Source organism: Mustela erminea, chromosome 12 (assembly GCF_009829155.1).
Source record: "Mustela erminea isolate mMusErm1 chromosome 12, mMusErm1.Pri, whole genome shotgun sequence".
Taxonomy (NCBI): Eukaryota; Metazoa; Chordata; class Mammalia; order Carnivora; family Mustelidae; genus Mustela; species Mustela erminea.
Window position 1 is genome coordinate 66763562 of NC_045625.1, and position 21056 is coordinate 66784617.

The window sequence follows — 21056 nt, forward strand, 5'->3', positions numbered from 1 at the left end:
ATTTTTTAAAAATCTGATCAAGGTACTTGAATATCTTAATTCTGGAAGGGAGGACAACTTGTGGGCTCTTACCTCATCTTGCAAGGTAGCAAATTCCTCAAGAATATGACCAAGCTTATCTCTCTGTCGAGCCCTATTATGTCCATGGATCTGAATAAGACTACAGAAGGGCTGTAAGACACATACAGTTTGTTAACTGGCAACATAAAACTACTTGGCACTAAAGAAAATTAACATTCCAAATTTTCAAAATGGAGTTTAAGGGGGGAAAAATACTGTGGATTTAAGAATCAGGACTGTGCATTATTTCTTACACAGGCATATTTCTTACAGGCATTTCTTTTTAAGGAAACTCAACATGAGAATTTATCAACAGCCAGAAGAAAGTAGCTGTTAATGAAACTTGTTTTCATATGGCAAAAATATCTTACTTTGATCTTTAGATTTTAAGAGAATAATTTCTTTTCTGTTTATTTCCCGCTATAAGCCAACATTCAGTTGGTGACAGTTCTGTGCTGCTTTAAACACACCAGAACAATTATAAGGCTTGAATAAAGGCTAATACAGTTATAAGGCTTGAATAAGGGCTAATACAGTTGAACCCTGAATAACACAAATGTTAGGGGCACTTATACCCCATACAGTCAAAAATCCATGTAAAACCTTTGACTCTCCAAAAACTTAACTACGAATAGCCTGCTGTTGACTGGAAGCCTTACTGAGAACATATACACAGTCAGTTAACTCCTATTTTGTGTATGTATTATATATTGTATTCTTTCAATAAAGTAAGCTAGAAAAAAGAAAATGTTTTTAAGAAGATCCTAAGAAAAACAAAATGCATTTATAGTACTGTTACTATATCGAAGAAAATCTGTGTATGAGTGTACCTGTACAGTTCAAATCCATGTTTTCAAGGGTCATTTGTTCTCTAGAAACTTCTATTCCTATTCTACATAATAAAATATAATACTTCATTAATCAGACAATACACATGAATGGTAGGATGCTCTGATTTAAGAAACATGAATTAGAAGGTATAATTTTAAATTTGTACAGTTTGACAGATATTATCTCACTTGACCAATAACTAGCCTCTAAGAAGTATAGGGGCAGTATTAACACCTCACTTTTTAAAGACTGGGAAGTGTATAGAAAAGTAAAGTGACCTGTATGATAATGGTAAAATATTAATAAAAATGAAATCTGGCCTTTTAGTTCTTTTACCGTCTCATGCTGCCTTGTTAGATGTATGTATATACGTATTTTAATAACTGGAATTAGGTACCCAAAACTGACTGCAATTAAATAAAAATGATTTATGATTAATTTAATCCACTACAAGATTTGTATTTTTTTCTAATTCCCTGAGATTTGAAATAAACTTGTGATCTGATCTGTATCAATAATTTTAATTTTACTGTAATTCTATTCATTAAAGTACTACAAAGAGAAGGTATCTGGGACTTCTACAAACATTCCTTGTTTAAAAGGTCAAAAATAAGTACAAAAATAAGTAGTTTTTGTACCCATTTACAAAAAATGTGTACAACTTATCCTGTGGTCCCTGGGGGTTATAGTGAAGACATCAAAAGTGCCTCAGTATCTAACAACCTGCCAGGAAGACTTCAGGTTAGAGAGCTATCTACTTGAGTATAAGAGGAGACAGAAATTATTAATTTATTCAGTGAAAACAAGTAAGAAATGTCAGATAAAAAAATAACAAAAATTAATGCTACTGAAGGAATTACACCCCACAGTTTTTAAAGTATCCATCATAATGGTCCAAAATTGTAGCTCTTACCCGAACACAGTGAGTAACAAAGGAGTCAATACAGTCCTTAGCCTGGTGATTATTATACAGGCAGCACCTGTAAGATAATACTCATTAAAATCAAACTGGCCTATAAAAAGCAGCAGTGACTACTATAGGTGCTGCCAACGAAGAAGGTGGGAAAAAGAGAAAATTGAATCAAATACATTACTAAATTAAAAACTAGCATTAGAAAAAAAATAAAAACTAGCATTAGATTAGGAAATATTTCACTATCACTATGTTATTCACATAAATGTACACTGTTTCCAATTCTTTCAGTTCTATCTTCCGACAGAGTTGAATCCAACAAGATGAAATTAACAAGAGAAGAAAAATTCCAAAGTGCCACTTTTTTATAACCCTACTGCAATGCTATTTATTTTTCTACAACTGACATTCTCCTGGGACTGTGCTCATAATAGTAATTACAAAGAAAATACCATACAGAATCCTAATTATTTCAAGATGTATCCACATTTCCAACCACTGGCCAAAATCATCACCTATAAATTTCTGGTACCTCAACTTCTCTCCTCATGCAGTGGTTTCCTTGTGGTGTTCCTTATCTCAGTTAATAGCATCACTTCTTGACTAAAGCCCGCCTGAGTACAGTCTGGGAGGATCTGCTACCTGCCTAGCCCTAGAGGAAATACAGGGGGCTGAATAGATGGGAAGATTGTTATTTTTGTTTTGACCTCCCTGAAGTGGGAGGTCAGTAGTCCTTTGCACCTAAGAAGATGGGGAAAAGCAAAGACTCCCCTGGTGCATGGACAGGAGCAGACAACATACTACTCCTCAGTGTTTGCCATAACTGTATAATCTGACCAGAGCATCAGAGATAAAGAGTCATAATCATGCAATGGAAAATGATAGTACATGCAGCAGCCAAGTGAAAAGAAAAAGCAGAATGCCTGGAAGAGGTGGTGGCAAGAGAAAAGGTGATTAAGATAAAGCTCTTAAAAAAAGATTTTCTGGGGACGCCTGGGTGGCTCAGTGGGTTAAAGCCTTCGCCTTAGGCTCAGGTGATGATCTCAGGGTCCTGGGATCGAGGCCCGCATCGGGCTCTCTGCTCAGCAGGGAACCTGCTTCCCCTTCTCTCTCTGCCTGCCTCTCTGCCTACTTGTGATCTCTGTCAAATAAATAAATAAAATCTTAAAAAAAGATTTTCTGGATCCAAAAATTAGGATTTTCAAATTTAAAAATTCAATAGAAGACAGACACTCACCAAAACCTTGAAGGTCAAGAGGAAGAACTTTCTCACATCATGGCAAAAATAACAAAAGAGAGAAATATACATAAATATAAATAAAAGAGATAAATATGGAGAATGTGGAGACGAGATCTAGAGGACTTAATATATGAGGAGCTCTAAGAAAAAAACAGATGAAGGTGAAGCAATAATTACATAAAAAATAATAAAGGATAATTACTGATTGGAAGACCTGAGGCTTTAATGACTGAGTTCCTGACAGGATTAGCTGAAAATGACAGATGTACATTCCAGTAAATCCCTTAAACTCAAAAAATAAAAAGAAAAAAAGAAAAGAAACTTTACAATCTTCCAGAAGAAAGTGTCAAATCATTTGTGAAGGGGAAAAAAAAACGAATCCGATAAGGATCACGTTTATTTTTTTTTTTCAGGATCACCTTTCTTATCTGTAACAGTGGAATTTTAAGACAGTGGAATAACAGGGGTTATTCCAGTCAGCTAAGGGTCCCACTCTTGGTTTTTGGCTCAGGTCATGATCTCAGGGTTGTGGGATCAAGCCCCATATCAGGCTCCATGCTCAGTCAGATGTCTGCTTGAAATTCTTTCCCTCTTCTTTGCCCATCCCTATGTTCTCCTTCTCTCCCTCTCTTAAATAAAATAAATAAAATCTTTTTAAAAATGAGTGGAATAACATTTACAGATCATGCAACGAACTTTGTTATATTTACAGTCAATTCTTGGTACTCATGATAGTTCTGTTCTTTACAGTTGCGGTGGACACTGAATTAGACAACACAGAACCACTGCGGCTAGGGTAAAATTCAGGGTTAGGTTCCTGCCAGCCTCTGATGACACTATTTTCATCAAATGATCACTAAAGAACTTTAAAGATGCCTTATGTAATGTCCATTGCTGAATCATTAGCAAAGTCAGGCCTGAGTTAAGCTTATCTTTAACACACATACTCTCTCTGGAAGGCAAGCTATAGCCTTCTTGTGCTAAGAATACTAGACAACACATAATTACACATGGAGGCCATCTGAAACTATGAAATCACCAAAAAAGGGACAGAAATGTGAAGAACATGGCATCTAATGGAGCTATTTACAGAGTTGCCTTGTTCAACACTGGATGACTCAGATTTTTTTGCTCTTCTGCACATATCGGCAAATTCAGCAAGAATGGAACAAATACCCACTGAGGGTTACAAATATATTTTAGTGAGTAAGCAAGATTTGCAAATATGGAATCCTCAGACAATGTAGGTTGAACTAAAATTAAACCTAAATGGCTAATAGCAAAAGTGCTAAAGGAAGATTATTAAACAGAAAAGGAAAAAAGGCAAATTAGACATAGACAATATTTCACATACATCAAATTGTCAAAAATTCTTAAGTCTGATAATGATGAAGTCCAAACAAATTATGGGAAAACTAGAATTCATAAATACTGTCTTCTGGCATACAAATTGGTTTAATTATTTCAGAAAGCAATTCAGCAAAACTAGCAAAGTTGAAGATGTACATATTCTATGATCAGCAATTAATTTCAGTTTTTGTTTTTTGAAAGATTTTATTTATTTGAGAGAGAGAGAGTGAGAGCGCACAGAGAGAGCGAGCGAGAGTGCACAAGCAGAGGGAGAAGCAGGCCCTCCGCTGAGCAGGGAGTCAGATATGGGGCTCAATCCCAGGACCCTGAGATCACAACCTGAGCCAAAATCAAGAGTTAGGTACACAATCAACTGAGCCATCCAGGTGCCCCCAGCTCTGTTTTCAACATCAATAAATTAGAAACAACTTAAATGTCCAATTGTAGAGAAACAACAAAACAAACCCAATGTGTTCAAAAGGTGGATTTTAATGAGTAAAGTAAGTCTGCATGGATCAAACTGGATGATTTCAAAACCCTAATGTTGAAGGAAAAAAATCATGTTGCAAAAGGATGTATACAGTGTGATATTTATGTGAAGTCTTAAAATATATAAAATAAATGGATGTATCATTTCCAGATACAAGCATTTCCAGATATCATTTCCAGATACAAGTATCTGGATACAAGTATCTTGTATCATTTCCAGACACAAGCATTCATAAGAGTGAGACACAAACTGTAGTACAGTAGTCACCTCTATAACCAGAGTGTGAGGAAGGGATGGGATGAGGGAGGAAGTGAAACTGCACGGAGTAGTTTGCAAAATGTGGCCCAGATTCCTCTGCTGGGGATGGTGACCTGGGAATGCTTTCCAGGGGAATACAAGGTCAAAACTATTCTCACAGTATTAAGATGCTATTTTCTTTTTGTACTCATTCTCGTAAGTGTATAGCAGTAGTTTCCAGAATACGTGGCATGCAATATTACAACAGACTGAAAGCATAAGGTCAAAATAATCCAGCTATCTTCTATTAAGAGAGACAGAAAGAGGTTTGCAAAGATGTAAAACTGTCACTTTCATCAAAAATTTTTCTTAAAATTATTTTCCATAAAGATGTTGTTCATATTAATGTAATGGGTCTCTTATTTTTAAAAAACAAGTACTTTTAAAGTATTCTTTTAATTTCTAAAACAGTAGGTAGCAATATATATGACCTACATAAACAAAAGCTATTTTGGCCTTTACTATTACTTTTAAGAATGTAGAGGTGTTTCAAGACAAAAATACTTGAGAATTGCTCATTTAGAGGTTATCTCTAATAACTTAATTCATTAAATTAGCTGCTCCTTGATACTCAAACTCAGCCCTACTCTGGGACCTTACAGATGTTGCTGACTGTCAGGAAGCCCCACCCCTGATTCTGCATGGCTCACTCCCTTCCAGTTCACTCTCATGTATCACCAGCAATAGGTCTTCCACAACTATCATGCCTAAGACATCCATCAATCCCTTTATCTTTCTACAAAGCACTTACATTACCTCACATTATGTATTTGTCTACTGTTCGGTCTTTCCCACCAGACTATAAGCTTCCTGTTGGGAGATATGTTTTTCTTTCCCCTAGAACCCAACAAGATTCCTGGCAATACCAGGTACCAACTTACTGTATTTATTACAAAAGGGAACTGATAAAATATATTAATTCACATAAATATACATTTAAGTATTTATCAAGTTTTATCAATCCTCCAAAAGGGAAATTTATAAAAACCAAGTAAAAATGTTGCTTAAAATGGATGGCAGTATAGGTAGTTGTCAGTTTATACATCTGAATCTTTAATATATTTAATTATAAATTTCAAAATAACTTTTGTCTCCATTTGCAGATGACATATTATATGTAGAAAGACCTAAAGATTAAAAAAAAAAAAAATTTAAACTGAAAAAAAAAAAAGACCTAAAGATTTCCATCAAAAAAACTGTTAGAACTCATAAATTCAGTAAAGTTGCAAAAAGCAATATACGAAAATCAACATACAAAATCAATATATGAAAATCTGTTGTATTTCTATACATAATAATAAACTGTCAGAGAAATTAAGAAAACAACACCATTTATAATAGCACCAAAAAGAATAAAATACTTAGGAGTAAATTTAACCAAGGAGGTGAAAGATGTACACATTAAAAACTGTAAGATATTGATTAATGAAGACAGAAATAAATGGAAAGCTATTCTGTGCTTCTTGGTTGGAAGAATATTGTCAAAATGTCCATATTACCCAAAGTGATCTCTAGAGTCAATGCAATCATCATTGAAATTCAAATAGCATGTTTCATAGATACAGAGAAAACAATCCTAAAATTTATATAGAACTACAAAACACCCTGAATACCCAAAGAATAAAAAACTAGAGGTATCAAAATCCCTGATTTCAAACTATACTAAAAAAGCTACAGTTATCAAAACAGAATGATACTGGCATAAAAACAGACACACAGATCAATAAAACAGAACAGAAAGCCAAGGGGGAAAAAGCAATTGTATATGGTCATTTAATTTTTGACAAACAAGTCAAGAATACACAATGGGGAAAAGACAGTCTCTTCAATAAAAAATACTGGGAATTCTGGACAGCCACACATAAAAGAAAAACACTGGATCCTTATCTTACACCATGCACAAAAATCGACTCAAATGGATTAAAGAGCATAAAAATACTTTTCTATGTAAGACCTGAAACTGTGTATTAGAAGAAAGCACAAGGGATAAGCTCCTTCACATTGATGCTGGTAGTGATTTTTTGGTTTTGCACCAAAAGCAAAGACAACAAAAGCAAAAATAAACAGTGGGATTACATCAGAGGGAAAATCTCCTGTTCAGCAAACAATCAACAAAACAAAAAGGCAACCTACAGAACAGGAGATAATATTTACAAACCACATATCCAATAAAGGGTTAACCAGGGCAGAGCCAAGATAATTCTGAAAAAGAATGCCACTAGACATGTCTTTTTTTAAAAAATTTTTTATTTTTAAAGCAACTTCATTACCTTCTTATTCCTTTTCTTCCCCTGCTGAGTCAGTTGTCACGTCCTATTAATTCTACCTCTGAAATGTTCTTCCAATCTGTCCTCTCCTTTATATTCTGAGTTTAATCCTTCATCATTTCTTGCTTGTAGTACTGAATTAGCCTACCTCACCACTTTGCCCCATTATTGGTTTGTTTCCCATGAAAAAATACATACTATACTATGCCAATTCCCTCCTAAAAACCTGAGCACTTCCTCGCTGACCCTAAAATAAAGACCATATTTTACCAACCCATTCACAACTCTCAAGTCTAACCGCAAACTGTCTTAATCATCCAACTCCCATTTGCTTATTTATTCACTCATTCAACAAAGATTTATCATGTGCTGACTATTCAGACTGTAGACACAGTTCTAGCACCTGTGATACATTAATGAACAAAGAGCCAAAACCACCTGCCCTGACCTTGTGGAGTTTATATTCTAATGGGAGTGGGAGGGAGGAGACAGGGAAATAAGAAATAAACATAGTGGGGAAAAAAAACAAAAAATAAAGAAATAAACATAGTGAAGAACTGTATGGTACATATAGACTTCTTCACATAGCGAGTAAGTAAATTATACAGTATGTAAGGAAAGTTGTTATAGGAGAGAGAAAGGCAGTGATGGGTGAGGCAGCATGGAGGATTTTTTTTTTTTAAAGATTTTGTTTATTTATTTGACAGAGATCACAGGTAGGCAGAGAGGCAGGCAGAGAGAGAAGGGGAAGCAGGCTCCCTGCTGAGAAGAGAGCTTGATGCAGGGCTTGATCCCAGGACCCTGGGTTCACGACCTGAGCCGAAGGCAGAGGCTCCAATCCACTGAGCCACCCAGGCGCCCTGAGGATGCACTTTTTAAACAGTCTAATCAAAGCAGTCCTTAATGAGGTGAATTTAAACAGACTTGAAGATGGTGAGGAGTCAGTCCTGGGCAATCCTGTAAAATGCCCTCTACCCCAGACTCTGTGTAAAGGCTGCAGGGTGAGAGCCAACCTATAAGTTTCCAGAATAACAAGGAGGGCGAAGTGGCTGAAGCAAAGGAGATGAGGAGAGAAGGGTAAGAGTTGATGAAGCCGGAGAGGCATCAGAACAGGAGTCTAGACCAGAGTATATGGGACCTCCCAGGCTCAATCATAAGGACTTTGGCTTTTATTGTGACTGAAACAGGGAATATAACCACTTGATTAAAAAAAAATTTACTGACTGCCTGGGAATTTACCTCCTCCCAGAGACGGTCCTTAACTGATTCCTGTGTGGGTAAGTTCTCAGGCTCCCTTTGTTTTGTCCCAGACAAGGACAACTCTGAGCTGCAACCCACACTGTCTCCACAGTTCCCCAACAGACTCAACCAGAGTTACTTTCCATGAAGTATACCTCTGTGTGGTTTTCTTCCTTTTTATGTCCCACTTGCCCACACCCCTGCTGGTTTTTCCTTGGAATACTTTCTAAGGTTATATGCACTGTCTCAGGATTTGCTTTTGGGAAACCCAAGTTAAGAGTGGAAAAAGTTTTTTGTGAGACGTGGCATGATTTACTCAACAAATTGAATGCTGAACCACTAACTGTTCTTAAAATATATAATTCATATGCCCATGTCTTCAGGCAAGCTGCTTTTTTTTGCTGAGAAATAATAGCACATTTCTTTCGTCTCCTTTGGAAAAGCTCTATTCATTTTCCAAAATGCCAACACAAGTAATGATTTCTTGTTGGATGAAATCTTTTCCAGCTTCTTATGGCAACATGTTTCTGGTAGAGCCACTGCTCTAATGTTAATTTATGGATCAATTATTTGTATTTTCTATGTTTATCTAGACTCAGATCACTGAGAAGAGACCTTGCCTTGTTTTTTTTATAATTATTCCCAAAGTGCTTCCCTGACACAATGCTTTGCACACAGTAAGAATCAATGCAACTTACTGAATTTGATAATTCTTTGTAAGGTTTTCTTCTCATATGGGGCCTAATGTCAACCTCACAAAAACCTCAGTTTAAATCTAAATAATATGCAGCAGAAATCAAGTAATTTTAATATGATCGAGTTTGGGGTTTTTTTTTACATGAAGATTTGATTACAATAGTTCTTATGCCTTGGCTATAAAGAAGCACAGAGAATTGGGGCTTTTAAGAAATACATTCACTATAAAAAGTCTTAGGGTACTTACTTTGGGGAGAGCACCGGAGGACTGACAAAAGACCGGAGTGCATCCTTCACCATGTCTTGCATGAGATGGGTTCCAAAGACCTTTTTGTTATCCACCAAGAAAGTGGTCTTAAAACAAATGTTATATATTAGCAATGCTATCAAATTTTAATACATTGTACATATAATCATCATTACTATGACATGAACACATTTCTTATAAATACTGCAGATTAAAGAAGAGATTAAAGTATAAAAACCTTGTGGAAATCAATCAATCAATAAATCACTATTTCAACAATGGGTATTACTTATTAATCCCTATTAAGATGTATTCTGATGAAGGAAAATAAAAAAATGTGCAGGAACATGTATTTCCCATGTCTAGGGTAGTGACAGTAAACTAGTCAAAGTGAACTGACTAGTCTGAGTATGCCAAATAAGCTAGTATGTAAAAAAGAGGGCTTCATATAATATGAAAGAGCAAATGATTATCAATATTAGTTGATAATCTGTCTCTAATGAAAGTTTTGGAATACATACACACTTTCTGAAACTGGAAAAATAGATTTCATGATTAAAGAATACATTATTTAATAATAATTTGCATTTAAGTTTCTCCCCTTAATGACTACAGTGTATTTTATTACTTGCTATACTATCCCTTCCTTGATTTCCTAACACATGTGGGTTGTTTCCAGTTTTGGGTGATCGTGAACAAAAGAGCTATAAACATTTGCAGACAAGATTTCAGGAGAACACAGTACTTCACTTTTCGTAGGCAAATATTAAGCAGGAGTAGGATTTGTATATTTAATTTTATAAGAATCTGACAAACTGTTTTATAAGTTGCCACAGCACTTCACATTCCTATCAGTAAATGCATCCTCACCTGGACTTGCTATTGTAGGTTTTTTTCTTTTTTTTTTTTTGAAGAAGATATTATAAAAGGTGGAGAATGGTATTTCACTGTGGTTTTAATTTGCATATCCCTAACACCAGTTATGTTCAGTATGTTTTCATACTTTAGTGTTTAAATTTGTTGCTCATTTTAAAAACTAAGCGGTAGTCTGTTCTTACTATTGTGTTTATAAAGTTCTTTGTATGATACAAGTCCTCTGCCACACATGGATTTGCACATATTTTCTCCATTCTGCAGAATCTCTTTTCATTTCTGTAACAATGTCTTCACAGAAATAAAGTTCTAAATTGGTCATTTTTTACAAATTGTTTCTGATGCCATACCTAAGAATTCCATCTTTTAAAGTCACAAAGATTTTCTCCTATCCTTTCTTCTAAGTTTTATAGTTTTACCTTTTAGATTTATGAAGCATTCTGAGTCAATTTTTTTGCATATGTCTGTCCCATTCTTCCTGTACTACTGTTGAAAAGACTACCATTTCTCCACTGATTTGCTTTTGTATTTTGTCAAAAATAACTGACCAGGGCGCCTGGGTGGCTCAGTGGGTTAAGCCGCTGCCTTCGGCTCAGGTCATGATCTCAGGGTCCTGGGATCGAGTCCCGCATCGGGCTCCCTGCTCAGCAGAGAGCCTGCTTCCCTCTCTCTCTCTCTGCCTGCCTCTCTGCCTACTTGTGATCTCTCTCTGTCAAATAAATAAATAAAATCTTTAAAAAAAAACAAAAATAACTGACCATATTAATAACTGATCAGCTGACCATGTATATGACCATGTACTATATAGTACTATATACTATATAAAAAGGACTATAAAATACTATGTAACAGTATATAGTACTATATAATAAAGGCCTAATTAAAGAATAGGACTTTTCTAGATTCTCTCTGGTTCTACTGATCCATTTTGCCAATACCATACCTGTCCTGCAGTCAGACAGCTCCCTAAGTCTGCTTTTCTGCACAACTGTTCTGGCTATTCTAATTCTTCTGTCTTTCCATATAAATTTTAGAATCAGCTTGTTGACAATGCTCTGAATCTGTAGGTAAATTCTGGGGAGAATTAACATCTTAGAAATATTAATTCTTCCAATCCACAAACAAGGTATATTTCTCCATTCATTTAGGTCTTTGATTTCTTTCACCAGTACTTTGTAGTTTTTTAGCATATCGATCCTATAAACACGCATTAGATTTATACCTAAGTGTTTCATTTTTTGTGTTATTACAAATAGTACTGTTTTTAAATTTTTTACTTCCCATTGCTCACTGCAAATACATATAAATACAATTGCTTTTGGATATTGACCTCATACCCTTTGTTCTTCTTAAACTCATCCATCTGGCCTAGGAACTTCTTTGTAGATTCCCTGACATTCTATATAGAAAGTAATGTTGTCTGTAAAAGCTTATCTTTTCCCTTTTCAACTATGCCTTTTATCTCTTTTTCCTGCCTTTTTTCACTGGCTAAAGTTTCCAGTACAGCTCTCCCTCAACTTATGATGATTGGCTTATGTCCCAATAAGCCCACTGTAAGTTGAAAATACTCTTACATTGCAATGCATTTCATGCATCTAGCAGACTGAACATCACAGCTTAGCCTAGCCTTCTTAAACATGTTCAGAACATTAGCCTACTGTGCAGCAAAATCACTAACACAAAGCTTATTTGATAATAAGGTGCTTAATATCTCTTGTAATTTATTGAATGCTATACTAAAAGTGAAAAACAGAACAGTTAAATCAGTTGTTTGCCCTTATGATCCTGTGGCTGAGTGGGAGCTATGACTCACCGGTCATGCCTAGCATCACGAGAGAGTATTACACTGCAACTGAAAAGATCAAAAAGCAAAATAATAAAGTATGGTTTCTACTGAATGCACATCCCTTTCACACCATCATAAAGTTTATAAATCTTAAGTCAAACCCACTTAAATTGTGGACCTATGTTGAAACAGTGGAGTGAGAAAGCAGATATCCTCGTTTTACTCCCAATCTTAGGAAAGGATTTAATCTTCCATCATGAAGTATGATGTTAGCTGCAGATATTTTTGTACATTCCCTTTATCAGGTGAAGGAAGTTCTTTTCTATTCCTAGTTTTGCTGAGAGTTTTTTATCATGACTGGAGGTTGAATTATGTCAAATGCTTTTCCTGAATCTACTGAGACTTTAGATTGTATGGTGGATTACACTGACTGATTTTTGAATGCTGAACCAGGATTTCATTTTTTTTTTTAAAGATTTTATTTATTTATTTGACAGACACAGATTACAAGTAGGCAGAGAGGCAGGCAGAGAGAGAGGGAGAAGCAGGCTCCCTGTTGAGCAGAGAGCCCGATGCGGGGCTCAACCCAGGACCCTGGGATCATGACCTGAGCCGAAGGCAGAGGCTTTAACCCACTGAGCCACCCAGGCACCCCCAGGATTTCATTTTTGGAAAAAAAACAACTTGGTCATGATGAATTATCTTTTTATAATGTCGAATTTGATATGATAATACTTTAAGGTTGTTCTGTCTATGCACATAATATGTCTATAATTTCCATGCTTTTAATGTCTTTGGTTTTGCTACTGAGATATTGCTGGCTTTATACGATGAGTACTGTTGGTTCTTCTATTTTCTGGAACAGACTGTACAGAATTAACCTGGAATTTTCTTTTTGGAAGGTTTTTAAATTATGAATTCAATTGCTTTAACAGATACAGGATCATTCGTTATCTCTTTTGTTGTAAGTTTTGGTGATGTCCTTCAAGAAACTGATGCATTTCATCTCTGTTTCTGAATTTATGGACATGAGTTCTTTATAATATTTCCCATATAACCTTTTATAGACCCTTTTGGGATCTGTAGTAATACTTTTTCATTCCTGATACTATTCATCTGTATCTTCTTTTCTTCTTTTGTCTGGTTAGAGGTTCTTCAATGTTATCGATCTCTTCTTTTTTTATAAGGCTCGGTTAATTTTTTTAAAGTATTGTTTATTTAAGTAATCTCTACACCCAACGTGGGGCTCAAACTCACAACTCTGAGATCAAGAGTCACACAGTCTTCCAACTGAGCCAGTCAGGCACCCCTTCATTGATCTTTTCAAAAGAACGAAGTTTTTGGTTACATCAATTTTCTTCACTGTTACTGTTTCCTATTTTACTGATTTCTGCTTTTATCTTCAGTATTTCCTTTCTTCTGCTTGCTTTGAGTTTCATCTGCTTTTTTTTTTTAAAGTAGAACCTTAAATTATTCAGACCTTTCTTTTAAAAAAATTTTAACTGAAGTATAGTTAACATACAGTCTTATATTAGTTTCAGATGTACAACACAATGATTCAACAATTCCATACGCTGTGAAATGCTCACCATGGTAAGTGTAGTTACAATCTGTCACCAAACTTACTACAATATTATTGACTATATTCCACATGCTGTAATTTTCACTCCTGTAACTTATTTATTTTATAACTGAAAGTTTAACTTAAGCCCCTTCACCTATTTCACTCTCCACCCCCACCTTCAATCCCTCTGGCAACCACTTTCTTCTTTTTCTCATATAAAGATTGAATCTCATAAATTTTCCTCTAAGCACTGCTTCGATTATATCCCACAGGTTCTGTAGGTTTTATTTTCAATTTCATTCAGTTCAAAATATTTTCTAATTATCCTCAAGACCTCCTCTTGGATCCTGAGTTTTGTTTAGAAGTGTGTTAATTTCTGAAAATTTCCAAATATCTTTGTTACTGATTACTAGTTTAATTCCAAAATATTTAGAGAGCATACTTTGTATGATTTCAATTGTTTTTACATTATTAAGGTTTGTTTTACAGCCCAGAATATGATCTTAATGAATGTCTAATATTCCAATACTTCTAACACAAAAATATAACACTAACTGCTGATATCCTTTAAGAGCATCTACTTTTGTTCTAGCAATCAATAAAGCAATGTCAACACATATAAAATTTGATGTTTAAAGAAGTACTGCAATACAAAATAGAACTTACTTGCAACAGAGATCTTGAAAGAACACAAGGTGATTGTTCACTAAATTCACAGAAAAAATCCTGATACACAGAGAAAAAATGTCATTAATAGATTAAATAAAAGCTGGAAATGTTTGTATATAGCATGTAATTTTTACCAGTACCTTCTGCAAATTATATACTACCAGAGTTACACTTGCTCTCAGCCAAAAGGCTGAGAAGCGATATCTATACTACCAGAGTTAAAAAATGACAGAGAGCTAAGGATCATGTCTATTGGAACTGTCTTAATTGTATCAGTGGGACAATGAATGATTTTGGAGACTTTTTTTTTTCTTAACTGACTAGTAGAATTGTGTGGATCCAAATGAATTTGCACACCATGAAAATTAACAGCATTAATAATATCTACTAACTAACGGCAGAGGTTTACTTCCTACTTCACAAAAATAAATACCAAGTAACCAGGCCAACTGGATTTATATTAACTGACTTCTTGATTCTTTTGACATCCAAAAGATATGCTTAGAAAAAGTACATATGGGTTTATACATAGATAAAAGAAAAAAGATAAGAAAATACACTACAATGTTAGCTTCTGTATATTATAGGACAGTAGTTATTTATAATTTTCCTATTTTTTGTGTGTTTTCCAGATTCATGATCCTCAATTTAAATGAGTGTTCTGCCAAAACCTACCAAGTTTCTCTAGTTAATTCACTTTTTTCACAATTAACTTTTATACCTTCCTCACACTTCTCAAAGTAAATATTCTCTACTATAGATGTCCTCCCATTTAACATTACAAAGAAAACTAAGTCATTTATCAACAGGAAATCCCTCCCCTTTGGCCTCTAAACGTTATCAAACTGAACCCACATTTGTACTCAGATCCTTTCCTTGCCCACTTGAACAATGAAAGCCCTCCATTTGAACTACGGACTCCGTTCCCTCCTGTCTTTTCAGGAACATTACACAATGTCAAGAGTCCATCCTTGTCTGTCCTAGATATTTAACTTCTCCCTCTCTTCCAGATCCTCCCCATTTATATTTAAGCAGTCAATTTCCCCCCATCTTTAAAAAGAAATTGTCACATGCTCCACAGTTCTCTCTCAACTGCTGCCTTCTCAGCAAAACTTTCTTAAAGAGCTGACTTAACCATCTCTACTTACTCAATGGCCCCTCCTCATCAACACACACTAGCCCAGTTTTTCACTCTAGTCACTACTGTCCTCTGACACCAAATCCAGTTGACATTTGTTGTGGACCTAATTCACTTCTTTCATCTGACCTCTCAGCATCTGATAGGACTTCCGTCTGATAAAATAAAACCTTTTAAATGACTTTCACAAGTTTCTTCCTTTGTTGCCACTTCTCGGTCTGTGCAGGAGGTTCAAAGTATAGTTCCAGACTATTTTCTTTTCTCAAGCCATAAACTTTTTCCCTCAAAATCTTCACCATACCAATGCTTTAATTACTACCTGTAATAGTTCCAAAATTATATATCTAGCATTGACTTCTAAACTCTATCCACAGAGTTAATATCTATTCAATATCTCTGCATAAGTATCTTAAAGGCACTCAAATTCAGCTTCATTAAGAGCGTAAGCTGACTGAAGGTCTTTGGGAATTTCTGCATTTTGGTGAACAGCAGAGTGTGTATCAAAACACAAAACTGAAGTTACCATCCTTTCTCCCTTGGACTGTAATGACGGTTTGATAATTTATCTCCCTGTGTTTACTCTGGCCCCTTCCTCCATGTTTTCTCTACAGTGCAGCACACATGGCTGCAAACTGTTAATTCAGATACTTAACTACCCCACCCATATTGATCTTGCATAAAACTTGAATGTGAAAATGCAGAAATATGGAGAGCATAAATTATAAAGAATCATAACTGACATTTTGGTATTTCTTATTCCAATCTTTGTTAAACTGATTTTACCTGTCTCTGATGATCACTTCTGTGTATGTAAATGTATAAAATGGATAATCTATTTTGAAAGATAACATTTCCCTATGTCAGTATTTTCCTATAACATGCTTTTTTTTTATTGTCAGTTAGCCACTGTGTATGTATTACATCATTAGTTTTTGATGCAGTGTTCAACGATTCATTAGTTGTGTATAACACCCAGTGCTCACCACAACATGTGCCCTCTTTAATACCCATTATCCAGTTATACACCCCCACCCCCTTCTGAAACCCTCAGTTTGTTTCCCGGGGTCCACAGTCTCTCATGGTTCATCTCCCTCTATGATTTCTCCCACTTCAGATTTCCCTCCCTTCCCCTACGGCCATGCTATTTAAGGTCAGTATGGCATATATTCTACACATACTATGGGATGGGTAAAATCACTAGTGAGTATTTAAACTGTTCCTAGTTTTTCAAGATTACAAATGATGACAAGCCAAATACCTCTTTAGTTCATCTCTGCATATATCTTAGATGATTTTCTTAGGCTAAATCTCTAGAAGGGAAGTTGCTAGGTCAGGATGTACACATTTTTAAGACTTTTGAGAGCAACAGCCACACAACCATGAGAGAGCAACTACTGCCGTCCACCAACATTAAATATAATGTTTTGTATTCTTCCAATCAAGTTGCTATAAAGCACATTTCCTCAATTACTAGTAAAGGTATGCATTTTTCACATTACTTCTTTTTCAGCACGTGTGCTCATGTCCATTCCCAATTTTCCAAAGATGATTTGTCTTGTATGTAGTAAGCACATCTTATAATCTGGTACTTTACCCTAATAGGTACGGGTTTCTTATGCAGATCCACCAGACTCTTTTCTCTAACTTTAATCTTCTCAATTCTTGGCCTTAGCCACACTCCCCTACTACCACCACTGACTCTTGTCCCAAGTGTTCCAGGTATCCAGACTCTTCTCTTTCTATGCTCTCTTCACATCCAGTGCTGGCGGTCCAGGCCTGGCTCCCCCAGCTCCTCACATACTATGGTATGTCATTCAGCATTCATCTTCCTGACAAGGCAATCCACAACCCTCTGCCAGAATATTAAATTCCAACTGTTGCACTATTTTTTCTTTTTCCAATTCACACTGATCACCTTCTAAAATCTTACATTTAATCTCAACACAAATATTCATGTAACAATTAAGAATAAGAAAAGCAGAGGGACGCCTGGGTGGCTCAGTTGGTTAAGCAGCTGCCTTCGGCTCAGGTCATGATCCCAGCATCCTGGGATCGAGTCCCACATCGGGCTCCTTGCTCCGCAGGGAGCCTGCTTCTCCCTCTGACTCTGCCTTCCACTCTGTCTGCCTGTGCTCGCTCTTGCTCTCTCTGACAAATAAATAAATAAAATCTTAAAAAAAAAAAAAAAAGAATCAGAAAAGCAGATGCAGCAGAAGAAAAAAAGTCTCTATTCTAATTCTAGATATGCCACTCATCAATCATTTAATTTGGTTACAAATCCTCTATACCTTACTTTGTTTAGCTATACAATGAACTGCAAATTGCAAAATTATGTCTATGATCTTTTCTACCTTTAAGAGTCTATGATTCTTGAGACAGAATATGGACAAAACTACTAAAAAGAAAGCAAATAGAAAAGAGGTAACAAACACACAATCAGTGAAAGTTTCACTAAGGAATGAAGACTTAAGCTAGGCATTAATGACAAAGAATTAGAAGGGAAAATAAAGTTATTACAAGAAAGAGCATAAACAAAAGCCAAATCTTTGTTGACCATCAACTATACCCCAGAGACTGCTGCTCAAATTCTAGGAATGTAAGCAAGGTAACTCATCACTTCAAGGAATCCAGGTACAGAACCAACAAGGAAGACCTCACAGAGAAAATGACATGGGCTGGGAATTATGTACTCTACACAGAGTTACGTATAGTAGTGTACTTACGTCTAAATAATGACAGTGTTATTTTGCATATTTTCTACCTTCCTAACCGTATGTAAACATTGCTTTTCTACATTTTAACCCATACAGAAGATTAATCCAAAATATGTAAAAATGTACATACTCTTTGACCCAGCAACTTCATGAAGGTTTAGGAATTTATCTTAAGGAAGAAGGAAGCAGATGATTTGAAGGTTCCTACAGAAATGCTCATTTTAGTAAAACACTGAAAATGACCTAAATACAATTCAATATGAATGGACTGGAAAAAACTGTGATATATGCTTACAATGGAATACTATATAGCTATTTAAATAATGTAGAAAAATGTGTATTTGTTACATGAAAAGAAAGATGTTCATGATAAAGAGATTAGTGACAAAAGCAGGCTACAAATACCATGATCTAATTTTTTGTATAAAAATATACATGTATGTATGTATTTATACATACTCATATCTATGTGTATATGCACACACACATTTACATATAAGAAGTTTTGAAGACAGAATCCAGGGTTTAAATCCTCATTCTTAAAACTTGGAGGAATTATCTAAACTTTAGTTTCTTAATCTCCAAAATGGATAGTATATAATCCTTATAAATTAAACAGAAACAAATACACATACAACATACAGACACACACACACACACACACACACACACCCCTTAATTCTCCAGCTATCAAGGAAAACAAGTAAGCAATTTTATTTACCCTTGGGACAGCCTCTAAAAAGTGATAAACTATTCTGTTGTTCAATCAAAACCATATTCCAGAACAGACATTTGTACTTACCAGGATACAATGTAAATTTGTTAAATTGACCACCTCACAAACAGTTTTTATTCTATCTATTAATCTTGCAAAATAGTTGACCATTTCTTCCCTTTTAATTATTTTTGCATATCGAGGGAAGGTAGGTGGAAGTAGCCTCTGGTTAACAAGGGGCTCAAAACCCATCATAATTGGATGATCTAAAAAGGAAAAAAAGTTAAGATTTTCAATGTTTTGCTGAATCTTAAACCTCAAATACTAGTAAATATAAAAAGAGAAAGGCCAATTTCAAAAAGCATCTCCAAATTCGTCACAATATTCTCTAAACAAATTTTATAATTTACAAACATCTCTATATATTTTTGAAGGAGATAAGCAGATTTAATAACCCAAAAAACAGTACTTCCTACTACATGGAACTGGAAGTAGTGACAGGAAGGGGTTGCTACCTCCCAATTACCCATTAGCCAAGAATGGGATAAAACAGGGTTAATATAGTCCCTTAAAAAAAAAAAAAAGGAAAGCAATGCTGTATTAACCATAAGATTGGGAGGGGTGTAAAATGGGAACACAAATTGAAGCTGTCTTCCCTTCAATTACTGAACAGTAGCATCAACTCAAATTCAGTTACCTAATAATGCAAAACAGAACAGTGCCCGCCCAACACCCTACCCCCTCCGAGTCTAGAATGCATTTCATACTGACATTAATTATAGAAATTCAGAGTGCTTTAAAATATAAATAACCTTTTACAAGAGACCTAACTAAGGGTGACTTCCTCTTTTCCATTCTCTGCCCACTGTGACCTCGCTTTTCACACTAGTGCAAGGCCCCACCTAAGTTTCTCTCAACCTGAAATCTAAAATGAGGAAGTATAAGAAATGAGAAGTGATTAAGAATTTGGGAATCAGATTCTCTTGCTGTACTACAAACAGGCTATAAATCAAGAATAAATAGAACAGCTTCCGATGTTAATGAAAGATAAAATCAAGCTAAGTATGGGAGGCTAGGACCCTCTGCAGCTTAATCTGTTAAGTGTTCGATTCTTGATTTCAGCTCAGGTCATGGTCTTAGCATCGTGAGAATGAGCCCTGCCTCGGGCTCCACACTAGGCAAGGGCCTGCTTAAGATCCTCTCCCTGTCCACCTCCTGAGCCCCCCCAAATTAAGCAGGTGTCATTATTAAGAATTAAAAGACTGATATTTAATAAAATTATAATAATACTCCTATGATATAAGTAATTATTCCTAAAGAACAAGCAAATAAAGATGTCCCCTAAGGTTCCTGGCTTTCTTCCTCTTCTCCATACTTAAGTGCTCCCTGGTTGAAGTTATTTATTCGTATAAAAACTCCAATTTAACTAATGTTTTCCAGGCTAAAATCATTAGCCCACCACCTTTCTTCTGAGCTCCAAACCAGATTTCTAACTGCATAATGGACATTTCTACCTTGGTACCCCATATCATCTCAAAAGGAACATATCCAAAAACTACCATTATGTTGCCCCAAACACTGCTTCTTCTGATATTCCCTTTCTCAATAAAATGATCCACTGCTTTTATAATTGCTTACACCAGAAACCTTCTTGTCCACTGTAATCAATGCTAAGTATTCCTATATCCTAACATCCACTGACTGTCCCCCTCCCCCTTCACTCTTACTGCCACTGCAAAAGCCTAACTCATTTCCCTACACTGAATACTCCTTCATTAATTAATCCTGTACACTGCCACCTCAACTGTTTTATCTAAATGACAACCTCGATTTCCTTCCTTAATCGAAAAATTCCATCGGCTCTCTATTACATAAAGTACAAAGTCTTTGGTAGGGCACCAGAAGGTACTGTGAATTTCCTGCCACTCTTTTAGGAAAAAAAAAAAAAAATCTGTATTCCGATGGAA

General features: G+C 35.5%; 1 protein-coding gene across 5 annotated transcripts in view; it reads right to left on the reverse strand.

Annotated features, from left to right (window-relative positions):
• The window catches only part of NAA35 (N-alpha-acetyltransferase 35, NatC auxiliary subunit), a 101129-nt gene that overhangs the window by 18769 nt on the left and 61304 nt on the right, over positions 1-21056 (reverse strand). For 4 of the 5 annotated variants that reach the window (XM_032308642.1, XM_032308641.1, XM_032308644.1 and 1 more), the window contains 5 exons: positions 19177-19355; positions 14520-14579; positions 9631-9737; positions 1805-1871; positions 73-171 (listed from right to left, as the gene is read on the reverse strand). In XM_032308642.1, the coding sequence (XP_032164533.1) occupies positions 73-171; positions 1805-1871; positions 9631-9737; positions 14520-14579; positions 19177-19355 (512 nt within the window). The remainder of the gene's footprint in view (positions 1-72; positions 172-1804; positions 1872-9630; positions 9738-14519; positions 14580-19176; positions 19356-21056) is intronic. The other variant, XM_032308643.1, reaches the window with a different exon arrangement.